The sequence below is a fragment of the Cnephaeus nilssonii genome, assembly GCF_951640355.1.
Source record: "Cnephaeus nilssonii genome assembly, chromosome: 11".
In the NCBI taxonomy this organism is placed as follows: Eukaryota; Metazoa; Chordata; class Mammalia; order Chiroptera; family Vespertilionidae; genus Cnephaeus; species Cnephaeus nilssonii.
In genome coordinates this window covers 86,426,428-86,447,912 of record NC_137082.1, presented here as the reverse complement: position 1 = coordinate 86,447,912, position 21,485 = coordinate 86,426,428, and the positions used below count along the sequence as shown (strand labels likewise).

The 21,485-nt window shown below is 39.0% G+C and overlaps 2 protein-coding genes across 2 annotated transcripts in view; one reads left to right on the top strand and one right to left on the bottom strand.

Annotated features, from left to right (window-relative positions):
- The window catches only part of DCC (DCC netrin 1 receptor), a gene marked incomplete at both ends in the record, with an annotated part of 938,651 nt that overhangs the window by 33,281 nt on the left and 883,885 nt on the right, over positions 1 to 21,485 (bottom strand). The window contains 4 exons of the mRNA XM_079784846.1: positions 815 to 979; positions 6,128 to 6,244; positions 7,580 to 7,806; positions 14,210 to 14,372. Coding sequence (XP_079640972.1) covers positions 815 to 979; positions 6,128 to 6,244; positions 7,580 to 7,806; positions 14,210 to 14,372 — 672 coding nt within the window. The remainder of the gene's footprint in view (positions 1 to 814; positions 980 to 6,127; positions 6,245 to 7,579; positions 7,807 to 14,209; positions 14,373 to 21,485) is intronic.
- ZNF397 (zinc finger protein 397) overlaps positions 1 to 21,485 on the top strand; it is a 687,602-nt gene that overhangs the window by 541,770 nt on the left and 124,347 nt on the right. The window lies entirely within an intron of this gene.

Genomic DNA, 21,485 nt, shown 5'->3' with positions numbered 1-21,485 from the left:
AGATATCACTGCACACCTTTTAGAGTGGGTCTCATCCCAAAGACAAAAGATGGCACCGTTGGTGATGGTGCACTGCTGGTGGGCATGTAAATTGGTGTAGATACTATGGAAAACAGTATGGAGTTTCCTAAAACATTAAAAATAGAACTACCAGTTGACCCAGCAATCCCACCTCTGGAAATACTTTTTCCAATGGAAATAAATATCTATCTCATAGAGATATCTGCACTCCCATGTTCATCATAGCATTATTCACAATTACCAAGATGTAGAGTCAACCTAAGTGTCCGTCAATGGATGAATGAATAAAGAAGATGTGGTACTGTATGTACAATGAACTTTTATTCAGCCTTGAGAAAGAAGGGCGCTCTGCCCTTTGTGCCAACATGGATGGACCATGAGGACATTGTGCTAAATAAAATTCCAAGCACCCATCAAAGCATCTCTTTCCTGAACCATTGAACCTTTGCTCCCCACCACTCCTTACATATACTGTGAAAAGAGATCCTAGAGAATCAGTCCGAAAGCATGAAGTAGGATCCAAAGGAATGACTATGTTGGAAAAAAATTCTCCTACCGAGGTCATGGGTAGCAGAATAATGCATGTATATGATTTTAAACATATATATCTTTGAAGTTACTTTGTCACATAAATTCTTTGTTATCTTCAAGTTACTTTGTCACATAAATTCTTTGTTATCTTATCTTTCTAAGAGTTAAGAACATCAAAATGCTACACCTTTGATGAGATACCCCATGGTATTATTATTCATTGGTTCCCATTTAAAAAAAACACACACAAGAGGAAATACACGATACTGACTTTTTCCTGTTCCGAAACCTCGGTCCACGGACAGCGTTGGGAATGGCACAGGCCGGAGAGTGAACTGTGGGTGGGGGTATCCACACGTGGGAGATGGGAGGATTCCTGGGTACTGGGCACTTTCTAGGGTTGGCACAGGAATGGCACTCACGACAGCTGCAACACAAAGATATTAATTTTTTAATCTTATGGGTTCCCATGACTGACAATGGAAGTGGCCATATGTTCACATCTTTAACGCCACGCATGCTCTTCACAGTATCGTGTAGGTTCTTTACTTACCTCTTTCCACAAACTCCTTCAGTAATAATTTTAGAAAAGACAACCACTCCTTCAGCATCTGACTAAGAAGCATTATCCTGTGGTTTAAAACTTCCCATGGCCTCAAACAAAGGAATGATTAATCAAGCCACCACAGAAACACCTTAAGGCTCCCTGGATTTTGTTATACTTTTTTTTCTTTCTTATTTTTTCTTTTAAGCCAGAACAATGGCATTAAAAATGTTGGGTTGTTCAGAAACTGAATATATTGTATAGAGTAGGCTGAAGAAATGAGAATTTTCTGTTAATTCTGTGGAAGAATTTAATGCTTTGGAGAGATAGTCTGGAAACTAAGGCTCTGAGAGTCAGAACCCAAACCTGCGCTGGGTCTATTCACTGCACTGTTGCCTCATGTTGTCCCCTCAAGCTCTGAATTGCTCTGTGACTATAAAAACATGCCTTCTCTATTCCTAGAGTCTTATTCTACATGAATGGTGGCCCTAGCATGACTAGCAATTTATTTATTTTTATTATTTAAAAATTATAATATAATGCATGTATACGATTTTAAACATATATATATATTTGAAGTTATTTTGTCACATAAATTCCTTGTTATCTCCAAGCTCTGTGTTGGTGAAGCTTTATTCAACAAAAGGAAATGACTTCAACATATAATCAAAGTTGATTTTAAAGTAAACTTTTAAGATTTTTCATAAATAAAATAGGCTTTTTGCAACTGACGTGATTGATAAGGCCCTAGATAACTGTGCTGATAAAACTGTAAATATGTATCTTGGCAGAGTTGTGATTTCATTCAGTCATGTGGCAGATATTTAGCAAGCACTAATTCTGTGCTAGGTATTGAGCCATACAGTGTGTGAATATGAAGATGAATTAGGTAATTTGTTCCCTCTCATGTACTTCACAACCTGTTAGAGGAGGGACGATTTGGATTTGATTACCTAAGAAGATGGGGCCGAGCTTGTATAATTAATGTCACAAAAGTGGTATAAAAGTGCTATCCAAATACGAGAAAAGAAATGATCATTTCTGAATGAGGTAATCAGAAAAGAGAGAATGTCTGAGATCTGGAATCAGTATATGCTCTGGTCTTAGAAAGATGCACAGAACTTTGTTAGGTAGTGTTAGGCACTGGGTCATTCCAAAAGGAAAAACATGTTAGAAAGGAAAAGCAAATAAAAGGCAACGTATATCAGTGGACTGGCAATTAGTCCAGCTCAGTAAGAGCATAGGGTATGCATAACAAAGAAGGGCAGAGCCACAGGAACCTAGGAATGTAGACTCAAACCTGATATGCTGAGGAGTTTGTTCTTGTTTCTCTTGGTAGACACTGGGGAGCCACTGGGGAAATGTATGGAATGGAATGTCATGTTGAAGTTGTTTTAGGAAGAAATCTGGTAAGTGGGATGCAAAAGAGTCTGGAAGACACACTAGAGATAGGAAGACTGATTATGAAGCTGTTTGGACAGTTCAGGTGTGAGGCCATATGAATAGAATAAAAAATATGACTCTTGGGAATGGGAAGGTAGCCAGGGATTCAAAAGCTATTGTGGAAGGAAAGTCAATGGATATAGGAGCTTACTGGATGAGAAAGTTATATGTGGGACAGAAAGGCACACAAAGATTCTGAAACACAATGAGTTTTAAAAAGAAAGCTAAGTTAGATTGGCACCAATAGAACTCAGCGACAAGAGGAAAGTGACTGGAAGGAGAAAAAAACATAGGGGCAGCTACATGTACAGTCTCTCTCTGTAGTGAAATGAATGGGAAAAAAAGAACAATGGCTTCACAGAATATGACAGCTGGGAGCATAATGATTAGAGTGTGGAACTCTGAAGCCAGACCTCTGTGTCCAAAGTCTGGCGCTGGCACTCACTCACTGTGTGAATGCAAGCGATGTTCGTAAACTCTCCAAACCTCTGTTTGCTTATCAGTAAAACAGGAATAATAATACTGTCTACCCCATGAGTTGAACAGTTGGCATTTGTTATAAATTCCATATATGTTTTTGCACTTACTATGGTACAATGAGAGATGTGCTGGAGTATAGAGGAGATAGGATGTATAGCAAGTAGAAAGAAACAACCATTAATTCATTCATTGAGTGAATTGTATCAACTGTGTGCCTACCATGTGCCAGGATCTGTTCTGGTTATTGAGGATACAAAGTAATCAAAACAGGCAAAATCTCTGCTCTCATATAGATTGCATTAAGATATAGAAGACAAATAATAAAAAAAAATGTAAGAAGGATGGTCATACACAATAAAGGAAAATGAAGCAGAATGACCAAAGACACTATGTTAGGCAATGGCCAGGGAAGTCCTATTTATGGTAGTGGCAGTTGAATACAGACTTGAACGATATGAGGGAATAACCATATAAATATCTATGAAAAGAGAGTCCAAGCAAAGAGAACAGCAAGTGAAAAGTCCCTGAGTTGGAAGGTGCATTATTGTCCAAAAAACAAAGAAGAGGACTATGTGGCTGAAATGGATTACAGACAGGAGTAGCAGGAGATGAAGTGAGGGATAAGGCCAGAGGGTGGATCACCTGGTACCTTATAAGACATGTAAAAACATTGGATTTTGTTCTATATGTGATGGAAATCAAGAGAAGTAACACAAGGAATACCTTTCAATATTTGTATATTGAAAGGCTAACGAGAAGACAACTTACTGTAGGGTAAAGAGCTAAAAGGAAGAAAGTAGTTACAAGCTGGTAGCTATAGTCTGTTATCTGTAAAGGATAGTGGTGTCTAGGATATGGGCAGAGCAGTGAAAATGGAAAGCAGTGGTCAGATTTGGGACAAATTTTGAAAGCAAGAACTAAAGATTAAATTTGGAGTGTGAGAAAATCAAAATGAAGAAGCATGAAACTAAAGTTGAATTACAGTAAATGAATCAATAGTGGTACCATGTATTGAAGGGGGAAAATAGTAGGAGGACTGAGTTTGGAGTTGGGGAGAGGAATTATGGAAGAGCAAGATTTTCATTTTGAACACAGATGGCTTGCTTATTAGATAGCCATTGAACATAGATGGCTTGCTTATTAAATAGCCATTTGGAGAAGTTGAGTCAGCATTTGTATAGAAGTTGATGTGGATTCTGGGAAGAGATTAAGCTGGAGATAACATTTGGGATTCATGCGCATTTACATGGCATTAGGGCCATTGGTACTAGATGATCATCTAAGAAGCTAGTGTAGATAGACGAGAGAAGGCTGAAGACTAAGCCCTGGCGTACTCTCTGATTCTTGGGATTGGGAAGAAGAGGGGGAACAAGTGAAGGATACTCAGAAGGAGCAGCCAGTGGTATAGGAAGAAAACCAGGAGCATTTAGTATACTACAACTCAACTCAAAATGTATTTCAGAACAAAGAGTGAGAAGCTGTGTCCAATTTTCCTGACCATCTGAGAATTGATCATTTGATTAATGTGGAAATTATTGATAACCTTGGCAACCATGGTTTCAATGGAGAGGGGCTGGAAAAAATGGCCTTAAATGAATAAGGAAGATTAAAAGAGGACAAAAGTATGTATAGTCAACTTTAAAGGAGCTTTTCAAGCAAGGAGAGGAATGGGGCTTTAGATGGAGGGGAAAGTGGTATCAAGTGAGGGTGCTATATAAAACAGGAGTTGTGAGACAATATTTGTATGCTTATTGGAGTTATCATTTGGAGGGGAAACTGATGCTACAGAAAAGGGAGGGAGGAGGACAGAGTCCCTAAGTGGGTAAAAAAAGGGATATCCACAAGAGAAAGAACCAGCCTTAGGTAAAAGTACAAATAGATGGACCTGATTTGATGGAAAGATAAGGATATCATTTCTGAATGCTTCTATTTCTTGCTGATATAAGAACCAAGGAAATAGGTATTGGGAGTCTGAAAAGTGAGAACAGATGTAAGACATTCATCTTACAAAGTGAGACAATGAATGACTACAGAAACGCAGTGGCATTTCCAAATAGATGGCAGCTCACCTAGGATTTGTGGCCATAAATATCCAGTAAGCAGGGTATGTTTTTTTTTTTTTTTTTCTTCTAGAGTCAGCTATTGGGATATGTGGTAAGAGTTGGCAGGGAAGCTGATTTAACCAGGGTTGTGTTTTTTCAGGTGATATAATGGGGAAGGAGGACCAAAGGAGATGAGGGTGTTTGCAAAGGACTAAAAATAATAAATGATGATGGATTAGAAACCGAGTTTGGATGAAAATGAGGACATGAGGTGATGAGGAACACTGGAAAGGTGGCAAAACTAATGGATTGGAGGTTGTAGTGAAATTGAAGAATTGTTGGCAAGGGGGAAATCAAATAAGTGAGCAAGAAAGTAATAAGGTGCTGGAAAAAGGGATGATAGAAACTGACATTTTGTAGGGGGTGTGATTATTGGTTTAGTGTGTGACATGGAATTGATGTGTTGCAGTAGGAGAGAACCAATATCATTTCAGGTAACATAAGGGAACTAACAGTCTAGGGGCATCGATGGATTGTCTGCATGGGTATTGTAATTACCAAGATTGATCAGAGAGGTAATTGGAAAGGAAGGGGTCCCCAGATACTAATATCTTCAATAAATATGGGAGTATGACAGAAAACTTCAACAAGAAGGGGATAGTGAATGAGTATCTCTTAATACTTGCTTCAAGGGTGCTAGACTAAGTTTAAAAATTGTACCTATTACATAATTTAAAAAAAAACCTATGAAGGTGATCATTAGAATAAGTTCAATAATATTGACATGCATTTCAACTCTTTTTATGTCAACTCATATATTTTTTTTACAATTTCTTAAATACGTAGCGGGTTGTTTGCCAGAACATTTCGTTGTATATAACAAATGCAATAACAGAGTGAAAATTCTGACTTCTAATTATAAATAATATGGTTTTTGTTAATCTTCATTAAGTCCATTTACCCAGAAAGACCAGAGAAAACGTTAACCAATTTTTGATAACTGATTTGGAAAAGATACAAAAAAACCCCACTGCATTTCCGCAGCGTGGCACCCATCTTGACTCACCGGGATTGTTGGACTGGGCATCCATAGGAATCATGAGTTTTGCCCGGGTGGCTCGGCGTGCAGCCAATGACCTCTCCAGAGTGGACATGGAGCTCCCTGCTTCTTCAGTGTCCTGACCTGGAAGAAAAACAATACTCCTGAGAGACACACTTTCTTCAATGAGTCAACTCTTTATATCATTTCTAGCCAGACATGCCAATGCCTTTTTTATTTTAATGTATTAAATCGTAACATCTAATTTCTTGTGACCCAAGCAATATACCCTCACTAATAAAATTCACCTTAAACTCATTACCCAGAAAATAACATAGCCAGGAAGAAGAGATAAGTAGGAGGAATAGGTAAATGTGTGTCTGAAATAGACTGTCCCACTCTAATCACTCAATCTCATTCCACGATGCTAGAGGATCTAAAGAACAAATTATGACCTCAACCTTCAGAGCCAAAAGTCTAGCTGGCCACAAGGAGGAATCTTTAAGTGTCACACTGTAGTGCTTAAGGAAACCAAAATGCATTTAATAACTGAATGTGACATCAATGTTAGAGACTCTGCTTGAGATATTATTTAAGGTCTAGAAAAGGAATACTCAAAAACTTATCATTGAAAATCAGTAACTGAAGTCCTTGTTTAAATAATTCAAAGCTGAGAAAATCTAGTTATTCAGTTACATACTTAAACAACTAAAATATTTTTATTTGGTTTAAAAACCATAGCTACTCACTCTACAAACATATCATGAGTAGACGAAGAGATTTTCTGATGAGAGCACTTGTTAATTATTCAACTCCCCATAAGCATTTCAAAAACACGAGGACCCACAGAAAGTGAAATACCTTACCACCAACTCTCTAGATTTCTTAGTTATACCTGGACACGGATTGTTCTGTACCATTTTATTAAACATTGGGGGTTTTCTTAGATCAAACAGACTTCATTGAACTAGGCTAGTGATCATATCACATGACTGCATGGAGATGAGAGTTGATCTTCATGGTAATCAAGGCAAAGAAACAGAATTGTCAATGTTTTCATATTTCAAGTGTCCTTGATGTGATTTTTTAAAGCAAGGAATTGACAGCAAATTATAATCAACTTCCAATTACCCACAGACATAGGGAACTAAGAAGTGTACAATGGCTTCAACTTTTATTGTCTTGACAAATGTTTTGTTCAAGATTGAACAAAAAGCAATCAATTCATTGAAGCTTCACATTTCCATGTTTCCCAATGGTATCGCCTCCTACCTCTTAGAAGTTTCAAAAAGCATGGCAATCATAAAAAGCAGGCAACAGGATGATGGGACAGGAAGTAAACCAGTTAATCAACCAAATTTATATCAGATTATTTGAACTATTGGTAAATAACTGAATTAGTGGGAAGGTTACCTCCAAAAAGAGGGAGTGGAGGACACCCTTTGGGGTTCTTTTGCTGACGGCAGAGGGGAGAATTACCTGAATGAGAGGTGCTTTTGCTCCCCATTTGGGTTTCTGACTGGCTGTGACTGACGGGTGTGAGCTCTTGGCAACTTTGGATGGGGGTGTCCCTCCCAGTAGGGTCGGTGCCTGATGGCTTCTCGATGTTTTTCATCTCCATTTCCTCATGATGGATCCAAAGATCAGGGGGCCGCAGGTCCTTCTGGCTGCCCTTCCTTTTGCCAACACTGTGGGTGGCCCGTTTCCTACGGGACAGAATTAGAAGGCAAATGTGAGAGCCTCGCCTCAATGGCCCTGTCTCTCTCTTCTCTGTCCATTCAAGTTCGAAGCCGGGGAAGGAAGCGGAAGCACTCCCAGGAGGAAACCGTGAAAGCCGGGACTTGGCAGGCTTGTGTTGGCAGCCTTTCCCCCTTTCCCAGGAGTGTCACCACGTGGCAGGAGACGTGGTGCTGAATCCCCAGGGTCTCGGGGGCCTGCCAGGGAGCACCTCCCTTCAGCTTCCCCAGCTGCAAATCGAGCACAAGCTGACAATGAGTTCGATGGAGCCATATGCCAGTCTTTGGAGCGAGGCATAAGGTAACTGGCTGCAGCATCTGCTTAGGAGAGAGAGGAAGGAACTGCTTAGAAAAGGCAAATAGAAATAAAAAGGCCAGTCTGTGCCAACAGCCACGGTAGACGCTTAGAAGGGGGTCTACCCCTCCGCTGTATAATTTAATGTGCAGTTGGGAAGCTTGCTCTTTGTGGACAAAAGACCACACAAGGACGTTCCTAAGAGAAGAAAACAGTTTCCCCCTGGAGCCACTAAGTGTCTGGATTCAAACACAGTGAGAGCCAGCCTTCTGAAAAGGGAAGAACACCCTTGGAAGTGTGATTCAAATGCCTCTTACTTGACTCAGTAAGGATTGTGGCCCAGCCGGCATGGCTCAGTGGTTGAGCATCAACCTATGAACTAGGAAGTCATGGTTTGATTTCCAGTCAGGGCACCTGCCCGGGTTGCGGGCTCAATCCCCAGGAGGCAGCCAATCGAGGATTCTCTTTCATCATTGATGTTTCTCTCTCTCTCCCCTTTCCTTTCTGAAATCAATAAAAATATATTTTAAAAAAAGAATTTTGCAATCCTAAGTTTATTTTTCAGTGGTCCTCTCTCCTTGGGCCTAGTGAGATTCAACTATTCTCTGCATGCTAAGAAAAGTAGCAGGGTGCTCATGCTAGCCATTCTCTGCAGCAGGGTGAGTAACCGATGGCCTGGAGGCCAGATCTGCCCTGCTGCCTGCTCTTGTAAATAAAGTTTTATTGGAATCCTGCAGAGCTCATTCACTTCTGCAGTGTAGTGTTGAATAGGTGCAAACAAAGACCACAGGTCCTGTAAAGCCTAAAATATGTACTATTGGGCCTTTTTCAGAGAGTTTTCAACCTCTGTTCTACAGTTTTATAATTTTTAAAAATCTCCACTTGTAGGTTCTACTTTTTTTAAAATAATAATATCTCTTCATAAGGCAAACTTCAGAGAGTTAAAATCTAACTTTGGTCACAAGCCCAGATAAGTACCTCCTTCTCACATTCTTCACTCGCAGTGCTTTGCAAGAATAACTACTTTTTATCATCGCAAAATGGTTCAAACAAACTACTCAGGGAAAACTCTTTGTAACCTTGCAAGGCCATGGAAAGTGGCTCTGTTTTCCCAACTACTGAATAAGATGCTTGCCCGTATTAGGTAATTAATACATGTTTAATGGTGTGATTTGTTACATTTTCCTTAATAGTCTTTCCTTTGTCTTTCTTGAAGCATGCTGATGAGTATAAAACACAAAGAACCCCAGACTTAATATCTACCTAGTAGTTTATGGGAAAAACAAGGCAGTGTTTCCTGCTCTAATATTTCCCCCCAAAGTACCTGCATTTTGCTGATTTCCTGGCAGCAAGGTCATGCCGACTCTAGACAATTGTCCCTTCTGACTAGGTGTCAAGAACTCTGCTAAGTACTGGAAATGCAAAGGTAGGTGAGACATTGGGAGCTTAATAAATGTACAAAGACTGGCATGGCTCCTGGGAATTTCTGCGTTCGTGGACTAAGGAGCCTGCACTGGGACATGGGAGGTAGGAAAGCTGAAAAAGCAGAGGGGGCCAAATCACAGGAGGCTGTGCCTCCAATAGAAACGTTTTTAATAATAATAGTAAGTCTGTGGGGAACTACAGAAAGCGTTATAGCTCAGGACTCAACATTAATCAGATGCTACTTTGTATGATGCAGATCACATACTCAGCACATAGTAATTACTTGGATTAAATAATAAGAATTTTTATTATTGACAAAAGTATTTCTTAAGTTTTTTAAAAATCGATTTTTAGAGAGAGAGGAAAGGAGACAGAGAGAAATATCAACATGAGAGTGAAACATCCACTGGGGATCGAGTCAGCAATTGGGGCACGTGCCCTGACTGGGAATTGAATTGGCCACCCTTGGGTGCAAGGAACAACACCCAAACAACTGAGCCACATGGGTCAGGGCTTAAAAATATTTTTTGCTAGATTCTTCTTTGATTCTTTATTGGCTCGCCCTGCCTATAATCGATTATTATAAAAGGAGTTTCTTTTCTTTTCACTTTTAATTGGTATGCTGGGGACGTGAATGGGTAAGAACCAACACTGATTGAGTATACATTTTATTTGAATGTGCCCTTCCAAGTCCTATATGACTAGTATCATTTCAGAGGTCCTTTTGTCACATTATAATGAATTAGTAAGTTCAAGTTCTCATTCTGTGCTTAGCAATCCTTTGCTCAGATTGTTCACAAGAGGCAGTCATAGAGCTCTGTACTAATTTTCTTGGTCCCACAGACATGTGTCCAAGATCTGAAGGGAGACTGAGGTGGGAACACTGCTCCCTGGGAATTTAGGGAGGGCTGAAGGCAGAAAGAAGACCTGAACTGAGGTGTAAAATGATTATAATTTAACTAGGAAAAATATGTTGGGAAGTATAAACAACTGCCCTGAATCCTCCATCCAAATCCTTCCCAAAGGTTTCTAATTCTCCATAGTGATTATTTTTATTCTACTAACTGCTATTAAAAACAAAAACATGTATTAGAAACCCAGGGAAAATGTGTCTTAGATTCTCAAATGAACCTGTATTTTCTGAGATGGAATTAAGATATTTCGGGGTGTTAAGTGGTTGAGAGTTAAAATCTCTGTGTGGTAGATACCAAAAAATGATAAAAATGTTAAAACTGTGAAAATCAGTGCAAGTGACCTAGAGTAATTAAGGTAGAGTAGATTTCCTTTAAGAGTTTAAACATTTGATCCTGAGTAGTGAAAGTATTTTGGTCAGGATTTGAATGCATGCTAATATGTAAAACTTGCTGTGCCTGTCAAATCAGATAGGAGGTCTTAAATTTTATTTACATATTCAAATTTAATGTATTCAAATTGTTGATCATCTATACATGTGATAACTATGTGTCTTAGATTCCCAGGATATTCTCAATGTCAAATATGTTGTCTTTAGTACCTATGGCTACATTATGACTTATCAAACCATGTTGTATATTTTGGCCAGAAAAATGTTATGGCTTTATTAAAAACATAGAACACCCCATATCAAATAAAGCTTTCATAAAATAGTTTTTCTATATTATGACATTCTATAATCTCATTAATTCTAAATGTGTAAGTAGTACATTATCTCTTCAAAGTAGTACAATATTTTAAATCAATAATTAAAAAGAAATAAAAATTATTTTTATTTCATATTAGTTTGAAGCTAAATGCTGCTATGTGTTCTATAACTTAGTAGTATTCCATGGGGAATTTCAGTGTATATAAGGTAGAGGGGATGATAAAAAGTATTTAGTCCTATTTCTCATTTGAGGAAACTAAGAGGAATTAGCTCTTTCCTTAGGTTTAATTAAATACCATTGATTTAATTACATGAGTGGTAGAATCAGAACTAGATCTTGGGTTCTAACTTCTGGTAGTTATTTTACATCATAACAAATAAAATCTTACAAACTAGAATGTGAGTCAATCAGATAACCAACCTCATTATTATGTATGAGGTCTATATGATAAACTATATGAATATGATTAACTATAGAATAAAATACACAGACACTGACTTGAATGAGATATTACTGATAGTATACACACATATGTTTCAAGTCAATTTGAATGCAATTCACATCCCCCAATAAAACACAAAGAAAAACTTATATTCTCAGCACTTCCAGATAGAGAGATAATGAAGAAGTCCATGAATTGATTCCCTATTTCACCTTATTAATTACATTAAACTCCCATTTTTTTTCCTGAGAGCCCTATAAGGGGCAATATTTCTGTTTCAAATTGGAATCGATTTTTGCTTTCATCTGCATTACTTAATTTGTCCTAAAAGGCTCAATGGCATTGGGATGGGAGTCCTCAATGAAATCAAGAAAAACTAAATTAAAACTCAGAAGTATCTAGAAGGAGAAACTTCTTTTTCTCCCTTTTCTGTTAACATGTACAAAGAGACAAAAATGCATGGCAATGGTCTGTGACCGAATAAAGGTATCTGCATAAACATGGGGAAAATGTGCCAAGTAAATAGTGAGAGACTGGGAGAGAAAGGAGGCAGTAAGTACAGGAACTCACAATCCACTTTCTTTGGGTTTTCAGTTATTAATAGAATGGTTTGTTCTTTTGTTCTTAAAACCAAGTCATATACAGAGCTCAGCCTCTACTCATTCTAAATATAATCTTTAAGTTCTTATCAAGGTGCTTAGTGTGGAATTTAAGATAATTTGAGAGTTTCTCTAAATAGTATCAAATCCCACTTTTGCACATTGAGAAGACTGGCATTTTCTCTGTGGGTGAACAAAATATGTCCAGTATTCCAGTTCATTAGGTCAATATCACCCTCAAATATCCTTCTTGCAATGATAAAAATGGAAAACAAAATACTGTGCTACAAATGGTTGAGCTAGCAAACTTAATTTTGTGAATTCACAGATGTTTTTATAACTATCATGAAACAGGCTAAGTTGGGTATGGTATCCTCCCAATTTCCACTTTTGTGACTCTTCCTCAGCTCTGCTTCAGACACCCAATGCCATGATGTTCCACCAATCTACACTTGCACAACCCCTTTCTCGGGAATGCTGGATCAAGAGATTGTTTAATGCTTTATTCAAGTATGTTCCCCCCACACACACACCCCTAGAGCCTTACTAAGTGCCCAGCACTCCGGAAACTCTGTGGTGACCATCAATTCCCAGAATGCTCATGTATAGGACTGGTCTTATTAAGCTCAATTTTCTGATTTCTTGTTTGGACACAATGCACCAGCACACCAGCTTCAAGATAGTCAATCACATGGATGCAGCTAGATACAAAAATTTCCCTGCATAGATATAAATTAAATACAAAGACTGCATCTCTATCCCCCTATGTAACATTCTTCAATATGTACATATTCCTTATTTTGTTTCTAATCACCTCACTTCAAGATGCTGGAAGATTCACTACAGATCAACAAGTACAGTCACAGGAATTTTTCAAAAGAGAATGGCTGAGGTATTAGCAAGGAAAGAGGGAAAATTATTTGCTAGAGAATCTCTCTTAAAACTTTGAAAATCAGTACAGGGATCTATAGTAGTTAAAGTGGAGTAGACTTCATTTAGGAGTTTAAACGTTTGTTCCTCAGTACTGAAAAATGCCATGCCAGAAAAAATAAAAACCACAACAACACACAAACACACACACAACAACAACAACAATAACAACAACAACAACAACAAGGGAAGAGCCTATGATAGCCAATCCAGTCAGATAGTCAGGATGGACTTGAAAAAGTACTAAATTGGCAAGGATGCAGAGAACAACCAGGAGGTTCCTGCTGACTCCCACAACGAACTGGCTGGCACAAGGTTAATATGCTGGTTATGGGGTATTGCTAGAAGGAGAAAAGCGGAATTAAAATAACCTTTCCACTCTAAATTGTGTACTTTGATTTCTCAAGCTCTGTTTGTGCTAGAACATAGAGCTGCATAATATGAAAATATTTAAAAACCCCTCAATTATTACAATTTTCTGGAATCAGCATAGCCAGGAAATATGAACCATTTCGAATTCCCGACTCTCTCCTCCTCCCTAACTTCTGCCTCCAAACTAAACACTCTCTAGTACTGCAACGACAGTGTGTTTGGTATTCTGCAGACAGTTATTCATGCAACAAGCATTGATTCAATGCCTACCGGCCTCCTTGCCAAAAGCGATAAACACTTTTAGAGGAACACACATCTTCAACCTTTTATAGATAATTGCAGAGAGGGCCATAAGTAGAGACATGGTGAAGTCCATTCTCTAAGTGCTACTTCGGGAACACCTGCTGTCACTTGAAAGCAAGAGTCTGGCCTCAAGAAGTGAAATAAAACAGAAATGCAAAGTGGATTTGTAGGATTCTACTATTCAGTCTGCAAGTCTAGCCCTCGCTCAATTCAGTTAATGGGCCTGGACTGGACAAAAAGGCAAGGTTTTGCCCAGGCCAGGTGATAAGGAACATGCATGAATTATGAAAGAGCAAGGAAGAAAGCCTTCAAAAATATAACTCAAAAGGATAGTAGTTGGGTCAAGCATGGACTTCTCTCCCTTTGGGAACCAGCTGTTACCTACTTTCTCTGCTGGGCTGAAGAGCGTCGGGTGCAAATCACGGCCGCGATCGCCACCACCAGCACTGTGATGATGCCAACGGTGACCACAATGATCACAAGCAGGCTGCTGTTCTTCTGAGGAGTGACGCTGCCATGAGGGGGGTGCATCTGGCCAATGGGTGGTTCTGGGAAAAGACAGGCAAATGGAGATCAGGTTGAGGGAGACATGGCAGCCCAGTGTTTATCAAGCTCTGTTAAGGATGTGAAGAGTTCCTGTTGCTCTGGGTATGGCGAGAACAAAGCAATGAAAACTGAGAAGAAAGACCTAAATGAACTACCCAAGATAAATGAAAGCTATGCCCACACAAAAGCTTATACAATAGCTTTCAGAGTGACATTATCCAAAACAGCCAAAAGTGGAAACCCACGTGCCCATCAACTGGTGATGGATAAACAGCTGTGGTCTATCCACACAACGGAACACTATCCAGCCATAAAAAAGGAAGGAAGTACTGATACATGGTATAACATGCATGTACCTTGAAAACATCATGCTAAGTGAGAGAAGCCAGACACAAAAGGCCACATGTTGTATAATTCCACTTATAGGAAATAGCTAGATAGGCCAATCTATAGAGAGGAAAGCAGATTAGAGTTTGGCAGCCAGTAGGGGGAGAAGTGAACAGGGAAATACTGGCAATAGGTACAGCTTTCCCTTTGGGGCAATGAAAATGTTCTGGAATTACATGGTGATGGCGGTACAACCTGTGAATATAATGAAAAAGCACTAAACTGTGCATTTTAAAAGGGAGAATTTAAGTTATCTGAATTTAAAAAAAGCATTATGCTATCATATGGACTAGAAAGAGGGAGGGATGGAGGAATGCTGCTTAGTACTATAAGAATTCCAGTGGGACAGGAACCAGAGAAGGCTGTGCTTTATAGAAAATGCGATTTATTTGATGCTATGAAAGATGAACTGTTTGGCACCTATCACTCACAATTTACCTCCATTCCCTTTAAGAAGCTATCTATAAAGCATATTTAATTTTCAACCTGTTGAGAGTGTGAATCCCATTTAAAAGCAGCCAATGGGTTTGAAAGAGTGTCATAGAGTCCTGATATGAATTTTGTCCTGTCGCAGCAGTACCACATTATTTAGGCAAAAAATAACAGACTAATAAGACAGTTTTGATAATTTGCTTATGAAAATAAGAATAGCTAATTGACCTTCTAAATTATTTTCTTTAAACCCAAGTCAGTGATCAATCAATCTAACGAACAAAATTGATCCAGAGACATGGAAGCATGGAACAGACTGTGGAATCTCAGAGGAAAGGCAGGGTGGGGTGGGTGGGTGGGAAGAGACCAACCAGTGAACTTGTATGCATATATGCATAGCCCATGGACACAAACAATAGGGGGGTGAAGGCCTGGGGTGGGGGGTAGGGGCGGGCTATAAGGGGTCAATGGGAGAAAAAAGGGGACATAATGTAATACATTCAATAAATATTAAAAAAAAGAAATACCATGTTCTGTGTCATGTCTGTCATTTCAAGTTACACATTTATAAAAAATAAATATTAGACTATAACTTTATTTATAAATTAATTTAGAAAGTTGCAGAAAGCAATGACTTTGGATATTTTCCCAGACCCTAGTTTGAAAGTATTTCTCTAATAACCTATATTAGCCTTCTATACTCCTTGAGCAAAATGTTCAGGCCTTTTGCACCTCAATGTTTTTTTTTTTTTTCTGTAAAATAAAAATAATAATTATTGGGTACAGTTACTGTCAGGATTAAAGAAAATATATACAACATACCAAGCAGTGCCTGACACAGAGTAAATGCTTATAATATCACTAGAGGCCCAGTACACGAAATTTGTGCATGGGTTGGGGAGGGGGTCCCTCAGCCTAGCCTGCACCCTCTCCAATCCAGGACCCCTTAGGGGATGTCTGACTGCTGGTTTAGGCCCCAGGGATTGGGGACCGCTGGCTCCTAACCGTTCACCTGCCTGCCTGCCTAATGCCCCTAACTGCCCTCCCCTACCTGCCTGGTTGCTCCTAACTGCCCTCCCCTGCTGGCCTGGTCACCCTTAACTGCCCTCCCCTGCCAGCCTGGTCGCCCCTAAATGCCTTCCCCTGCCAGCCTGATTGCCCCTAACTGCCTCTGCCTCGGCCCCTGCCACCGTGGCTTTGTCCGGAAGGATGTCCAGTCTAATTAGCATATTACCCTTTTATTAGTATAGATTATTAGTATAGACTGTACTACTGAAATCTATATATAGACCGGTAGCTATGAGGCAAACTGACCACCAGAGGGCAGATGCTCAACGCAGGAGCTGCTGAGCTGTGGTGACTTGGCAGTGGTGGTTCTTGGGTGTCACACCCCAGAATCGGGCTCCCTCCTCTCTGGTTCCAGGGTGCATCACCTGAGAACCACCCTCTCGCAATCTGGGACCCCTCAGGGGATGTCTGAGGGACCCCACCTGCCAGAGACCCCGCTCACTTCACAGACACCCTTCGAGCTGTGGAGCTGCCCCAGGTGTGGCCAGATGGGGAGGGACCGAGGGAGGTTGGCTCCAGGGCATGTCCAACCAACTTGCCCAGTCCTGCCCCACTGGCCACCTTCTAATTAATTACCTTTCAATGTGCACGGATCCGTGTACCAGGGCACCAGTATTAAATAAAATGTTGCCTAATTAATAACATCCTATACCATTTGTGGATTTTTAAATTACAAAATTTTTATAAATAATCCTCAATGTGAAAGATAAATGAACTAAAAAATGAATATAACCACCAACCCAATACTTGCCTCAAAATCAAAACACTATCAACAAGTTATCTAAGAATCATTGCTTTTTTGAAAAGACTTTCACCTATACTTAAATAATTATTGCTGATTCATCATTATTGGAAAAATAATTAGTGTTTCTGATATAAACTGAATATCAGGGGGGTAGGGGGCTCCCCAAAAGTTTTTAAATGAAAGACATAGAATTTCCTTGAAATAATTTTACATTTACTATAAAGAAATGGGGCTAGTAATGACAGGTCAGAACTTTCTGTATCATAGTTTTACTTACAACTTAAAAAGTCACTTTACAGTAGTATCTCAATATGCCCTTTCTGTGCTTAATAAACTAATTGACTGGCATGAATTCACCTTTTACGTGAGAGCTGAGAATGGAGACAGCTGGGGAGTTCATGGATTTTTGTTAGCATGACTTAAATGTAAAGGGTTCACCATTTCTAAAGTTGGTTTGAGTTGTACACAGCAGTATTCCTTCGAACATTTCTAAAAACCGTGTAAACTAAAATCTTTCGAATTTCTACTTGCTTTCTCTCTACTCAGAAGACATCACGTTTCAAGTAAAAAAATAGGACTGCTGAGCATTAGAGAGATTATACTGAGATCATTTTCCTCAGAGAGTTAGGGTTCATGAGAACTTTCATATAAATCTTTCATTTCAGTCCTTTATGGCTTCTTCATAAAAGTTCCATCAGTTTAAAAGTTGGCATTTGAGGTCTTGTATTAATTTCCCAATCTTAATTCAAAAGCTGAGTAATCAGATGATCAGACATCAAACCATCAGTTAAGAAAGTCAAGTTCGATGGTGTCTCTGGATGTAGCTGATCCTCATTATTTGAGGGAGTTGTATTCTATGAAGTTGCCACAAACACTGAATTAGAGAATACTATGTATTGCTTCTAGAGGAAATACAGGGTTAGGTTCCTGTATTCCCTCTGGGTACAAAATTTTTATCAACCAATTAATATAAAACCTTGTTTTATGTGTGTTTCTATTTAAAGACACCTTATTTAATAGTAATGCTGATTCATTTAATTGAATTCACAGCCAACAGCACTATATAACTCATGCCTAGTGGAGTTTAATCAACACATATTTCCCCCAAAATGCACATCACAGCGTTTTGAGCATTAAGAGCATGGGCATCATTCAGCACCACATTTAGGGGTCACTTAATACAGTAAAACCACCAACAAAAAATACAAAGATGAACAAAATTGGCACGAAATACATATATCACGTAAAGGACCCTCATTTATGGTCTGAGCGCTGCAATAAGGCTGTGTGTCTCCTTGTCCCATCTCAACTGAGTTTGTGAGCATTTGGGCTTCTCAAGTATTCGACATGTTCACAAATGACCATAAAGCATTGTAAGCATTGAATGGGGGGGGGGAGGGGAGGTTAAAAATGCATTTTAGCAAGAAGATGAATTCACAAATACAGAATCTATGAATAATGATGATTAACTATATATTTAAATACATCAAAGGGCTGCTCCAAATTAGGAAGATTTTTGGAGTTCACAAATCTAGATTAGTGCAGTTCAGAGTTCTGGGAGACAGCTTGACTCAGAAGGGGCAAGATGACATTTACCACCTCCCAGGCTCAGAGGGGAAGCTGCCTGGTGTAACTCAAAGGCTTGCAAATATCCTCCAGGACACTGTGATTACTTCGAGAGATAATGGATGCAACACACTGACCTCAGGCCCTGCACAGAATTGGCACTCAACACACACCATGATGATGTGGCTCAGTTATTTCATTCTGTGTTAAGTTTTCCAAATTAAAGAAAAAGATAGTATACTATGCATCTGTGTCTGATGTTAGCATAAAATGTGGGTATCCAGGGTCCGAGTAAGCCAGATCTGACTGTCTCACTGATAACAGTGAGAAAGGAATCAATTTTATTTTACATCACATGAGCATTCCATTCATTTTTTACTTTCATGATGTTTGATCAGCATTAATGATTTCACACTTTTTCTATTAAATAAAAGCAAACATAGGTATTTTATAATCTGATGGGTATAAAGTTTTGTTAATGATTAGGAAAATTCATTCACTTTTATAATACTGTGTAAGCTTTCAAAAATATTTTATGTTGCTTATCAGATTTGCCCTCAAAAACTCTGCCAGAAGCTTATTGGTAGACCAATACTCTCAGTACTTGATTCTCTTATAGAAAACAAAACCAAGTATTGAATCCAGGAGTCCTGGCTCTTATTTTTGAGGACCTGGTCCCATTGCCACAATGGCTGGGCCCTAATAGCTATGCAATGTCAACAGGCAGGTAAACAATGTGAACATTAGGTTCACCTGCCCAATTCTGAGGAGAGACGATCCAAAGAGTTTCTAGTTCAGGAATGAACTTCTCTCCTACAGCTTCAGGCTTCCCTGGTAACAGTTTTGTTAGTAGAACACTTTGAACTCAAAATATGTCTTAAACATTTTATAAATCTCTGAATTCGAACTGAAATTCACATGGCATTGAATTTTTCCAAGCATTTTCCCCTGAAATAAGTTGCCATATAGTCATTAGCTGGAAGAGATCTCACATTAGCTCAATGTTCCCTACAATAAACTATTAATCAGCATTATGGGGGAAAAGTTCCTTCGTCAATTAAGTTAGAAAACATATTTCTTTCCTCAAATCTCAGAATTTTGAACATGCTTATCTGAATTGTGCATTGCCAGGAGAGATTGGGCAGGGATTTTAGAGAATGTATCTGGTTATTCCATAAACATGAATGGAAGATCCAGTTAGGTGCTGTGGATATGATGTTGTGATCAAAACATGAAGGGACCTTAGAGGGCATTATGCTAAGTGACATAAGTCGGGCAGAGAAAGACAAATGATGTATGAATCACTCATATGTAGAATTTTAAAAAGCCGAACTCATTGAAATAGAGACTAGAATGATAGTTACCAGGGGCTAGGGGCTTGGGGAAATGGTCAAAAAGTACAAACTTCTAGTTATAAGATGAATACATTCTGCAGACACAATGTACAGCATGGTGATTACATGGATATATTGCATTATATACTTGAAGTTGCAAAAATAAAGAAAAAAGTTGCTAAGAGACTTTAATGTTCTTATTACATAAAATGGTAATTATGTGATGTGAGGGAGGTGTTAGCTAAGCTATAGTGGTCAACATTTTGCAATATCTAAGTATATCAAATCAATACATTGTATACCTTCAATTTACACTCTGTTATATGTCAATTATATCTCAATAAGCCTTTCAGGGGGGCATAAAAGTATTCAAGCATGCAAAAATAAACATTTTGAGATAAAAAGCATATAGTTTTGATGTAGCCATAGGCCTGCCTAACTAGTTGGACCAGTGAAAGAAAAAAGATATTCTATATTAAATGACCCGTCTTTTCCTCTCCTAAACATGTGCCCAGTCTGGGTCACCGTGACATGAATAGCAAATCAGGTTACTTTTCACCTGGGCTGAAAGTGGAGCTGTTAGGAGTTCTGAAAACGCTGTCTCAGAGCTATTTTTCTGGTAGAGTGGAGCCTGGACAACAGCCAGGCTGTGGAACCATTAGTAAGTATTTATAGGTTCACACCCATTGTTTCACAAGAATTTGCATACCACCGTCTTTTTGTATATTGTGTGGTCTGAGAACATTTTTCAAAGGAGAATATTGTGATTATTCTCCACCTACGTCCCCCCAAAAATAAAACAAAACAAATAAACAAAACCACAAAAAACCCAGAGGCATGATTTTTTTTTTACCCCACGGAGTTTACTACTTACTGGAAAAGACATAGTGAACAAATCATGAAGCAAATAAACATAAAATTACAACTGCAATTGGTGTTTAACATAAGAGTGAAGTTGACATAGCAAGATGGAATATGAGGAGGAAATGGTCATTGGAGGAGAAGGTAGGAGATAAAAGGCCTCACCACAGAAGTAGCATTTAGGCTGAACACAGGGCATTGCTAGGAGTTAGTGCCTATTCCTCTACAAGGGAAATGGGAGCAGGTCATGTGTCTGGAACATTGGGAGCAAAAGGGAAATGGCACAAAAGGAGGGTAGAACGAGAAATAGGACCCAGTTCACAGAGCTTTGTAGATCATCGTCAATTACCCGAAGTGGAATCACAGAGCATTTAGAGGTTTTCAGGAAGGAACAGACTTGATCTGTATTAAGAAGACATCTCTCCCTGATGCGTGGAGAAAGCAGAGCGGCCAGCAGAGAGAATATTGAATTTCTCCAGGTGAGAGAAGATGCTAGCTTGAACTGAGATGGTGGCCATTACAATCAGACAGAGTGGACAGTTACCCAATATAGTTTGAAAGTAAATGAACAAAGTAGATTGCATGTGGGGGTGTTAAGGAAGGAAGTGTCAGGTTCAGGTTTAAGTAATACAGGCAGTCCTCGGGTTACGTGGGACTCCACATACATTGTTTCGTAGTTAAGTTGTCATCTCCCATTTATTTATAAAAAAAAGTTCCGTCAT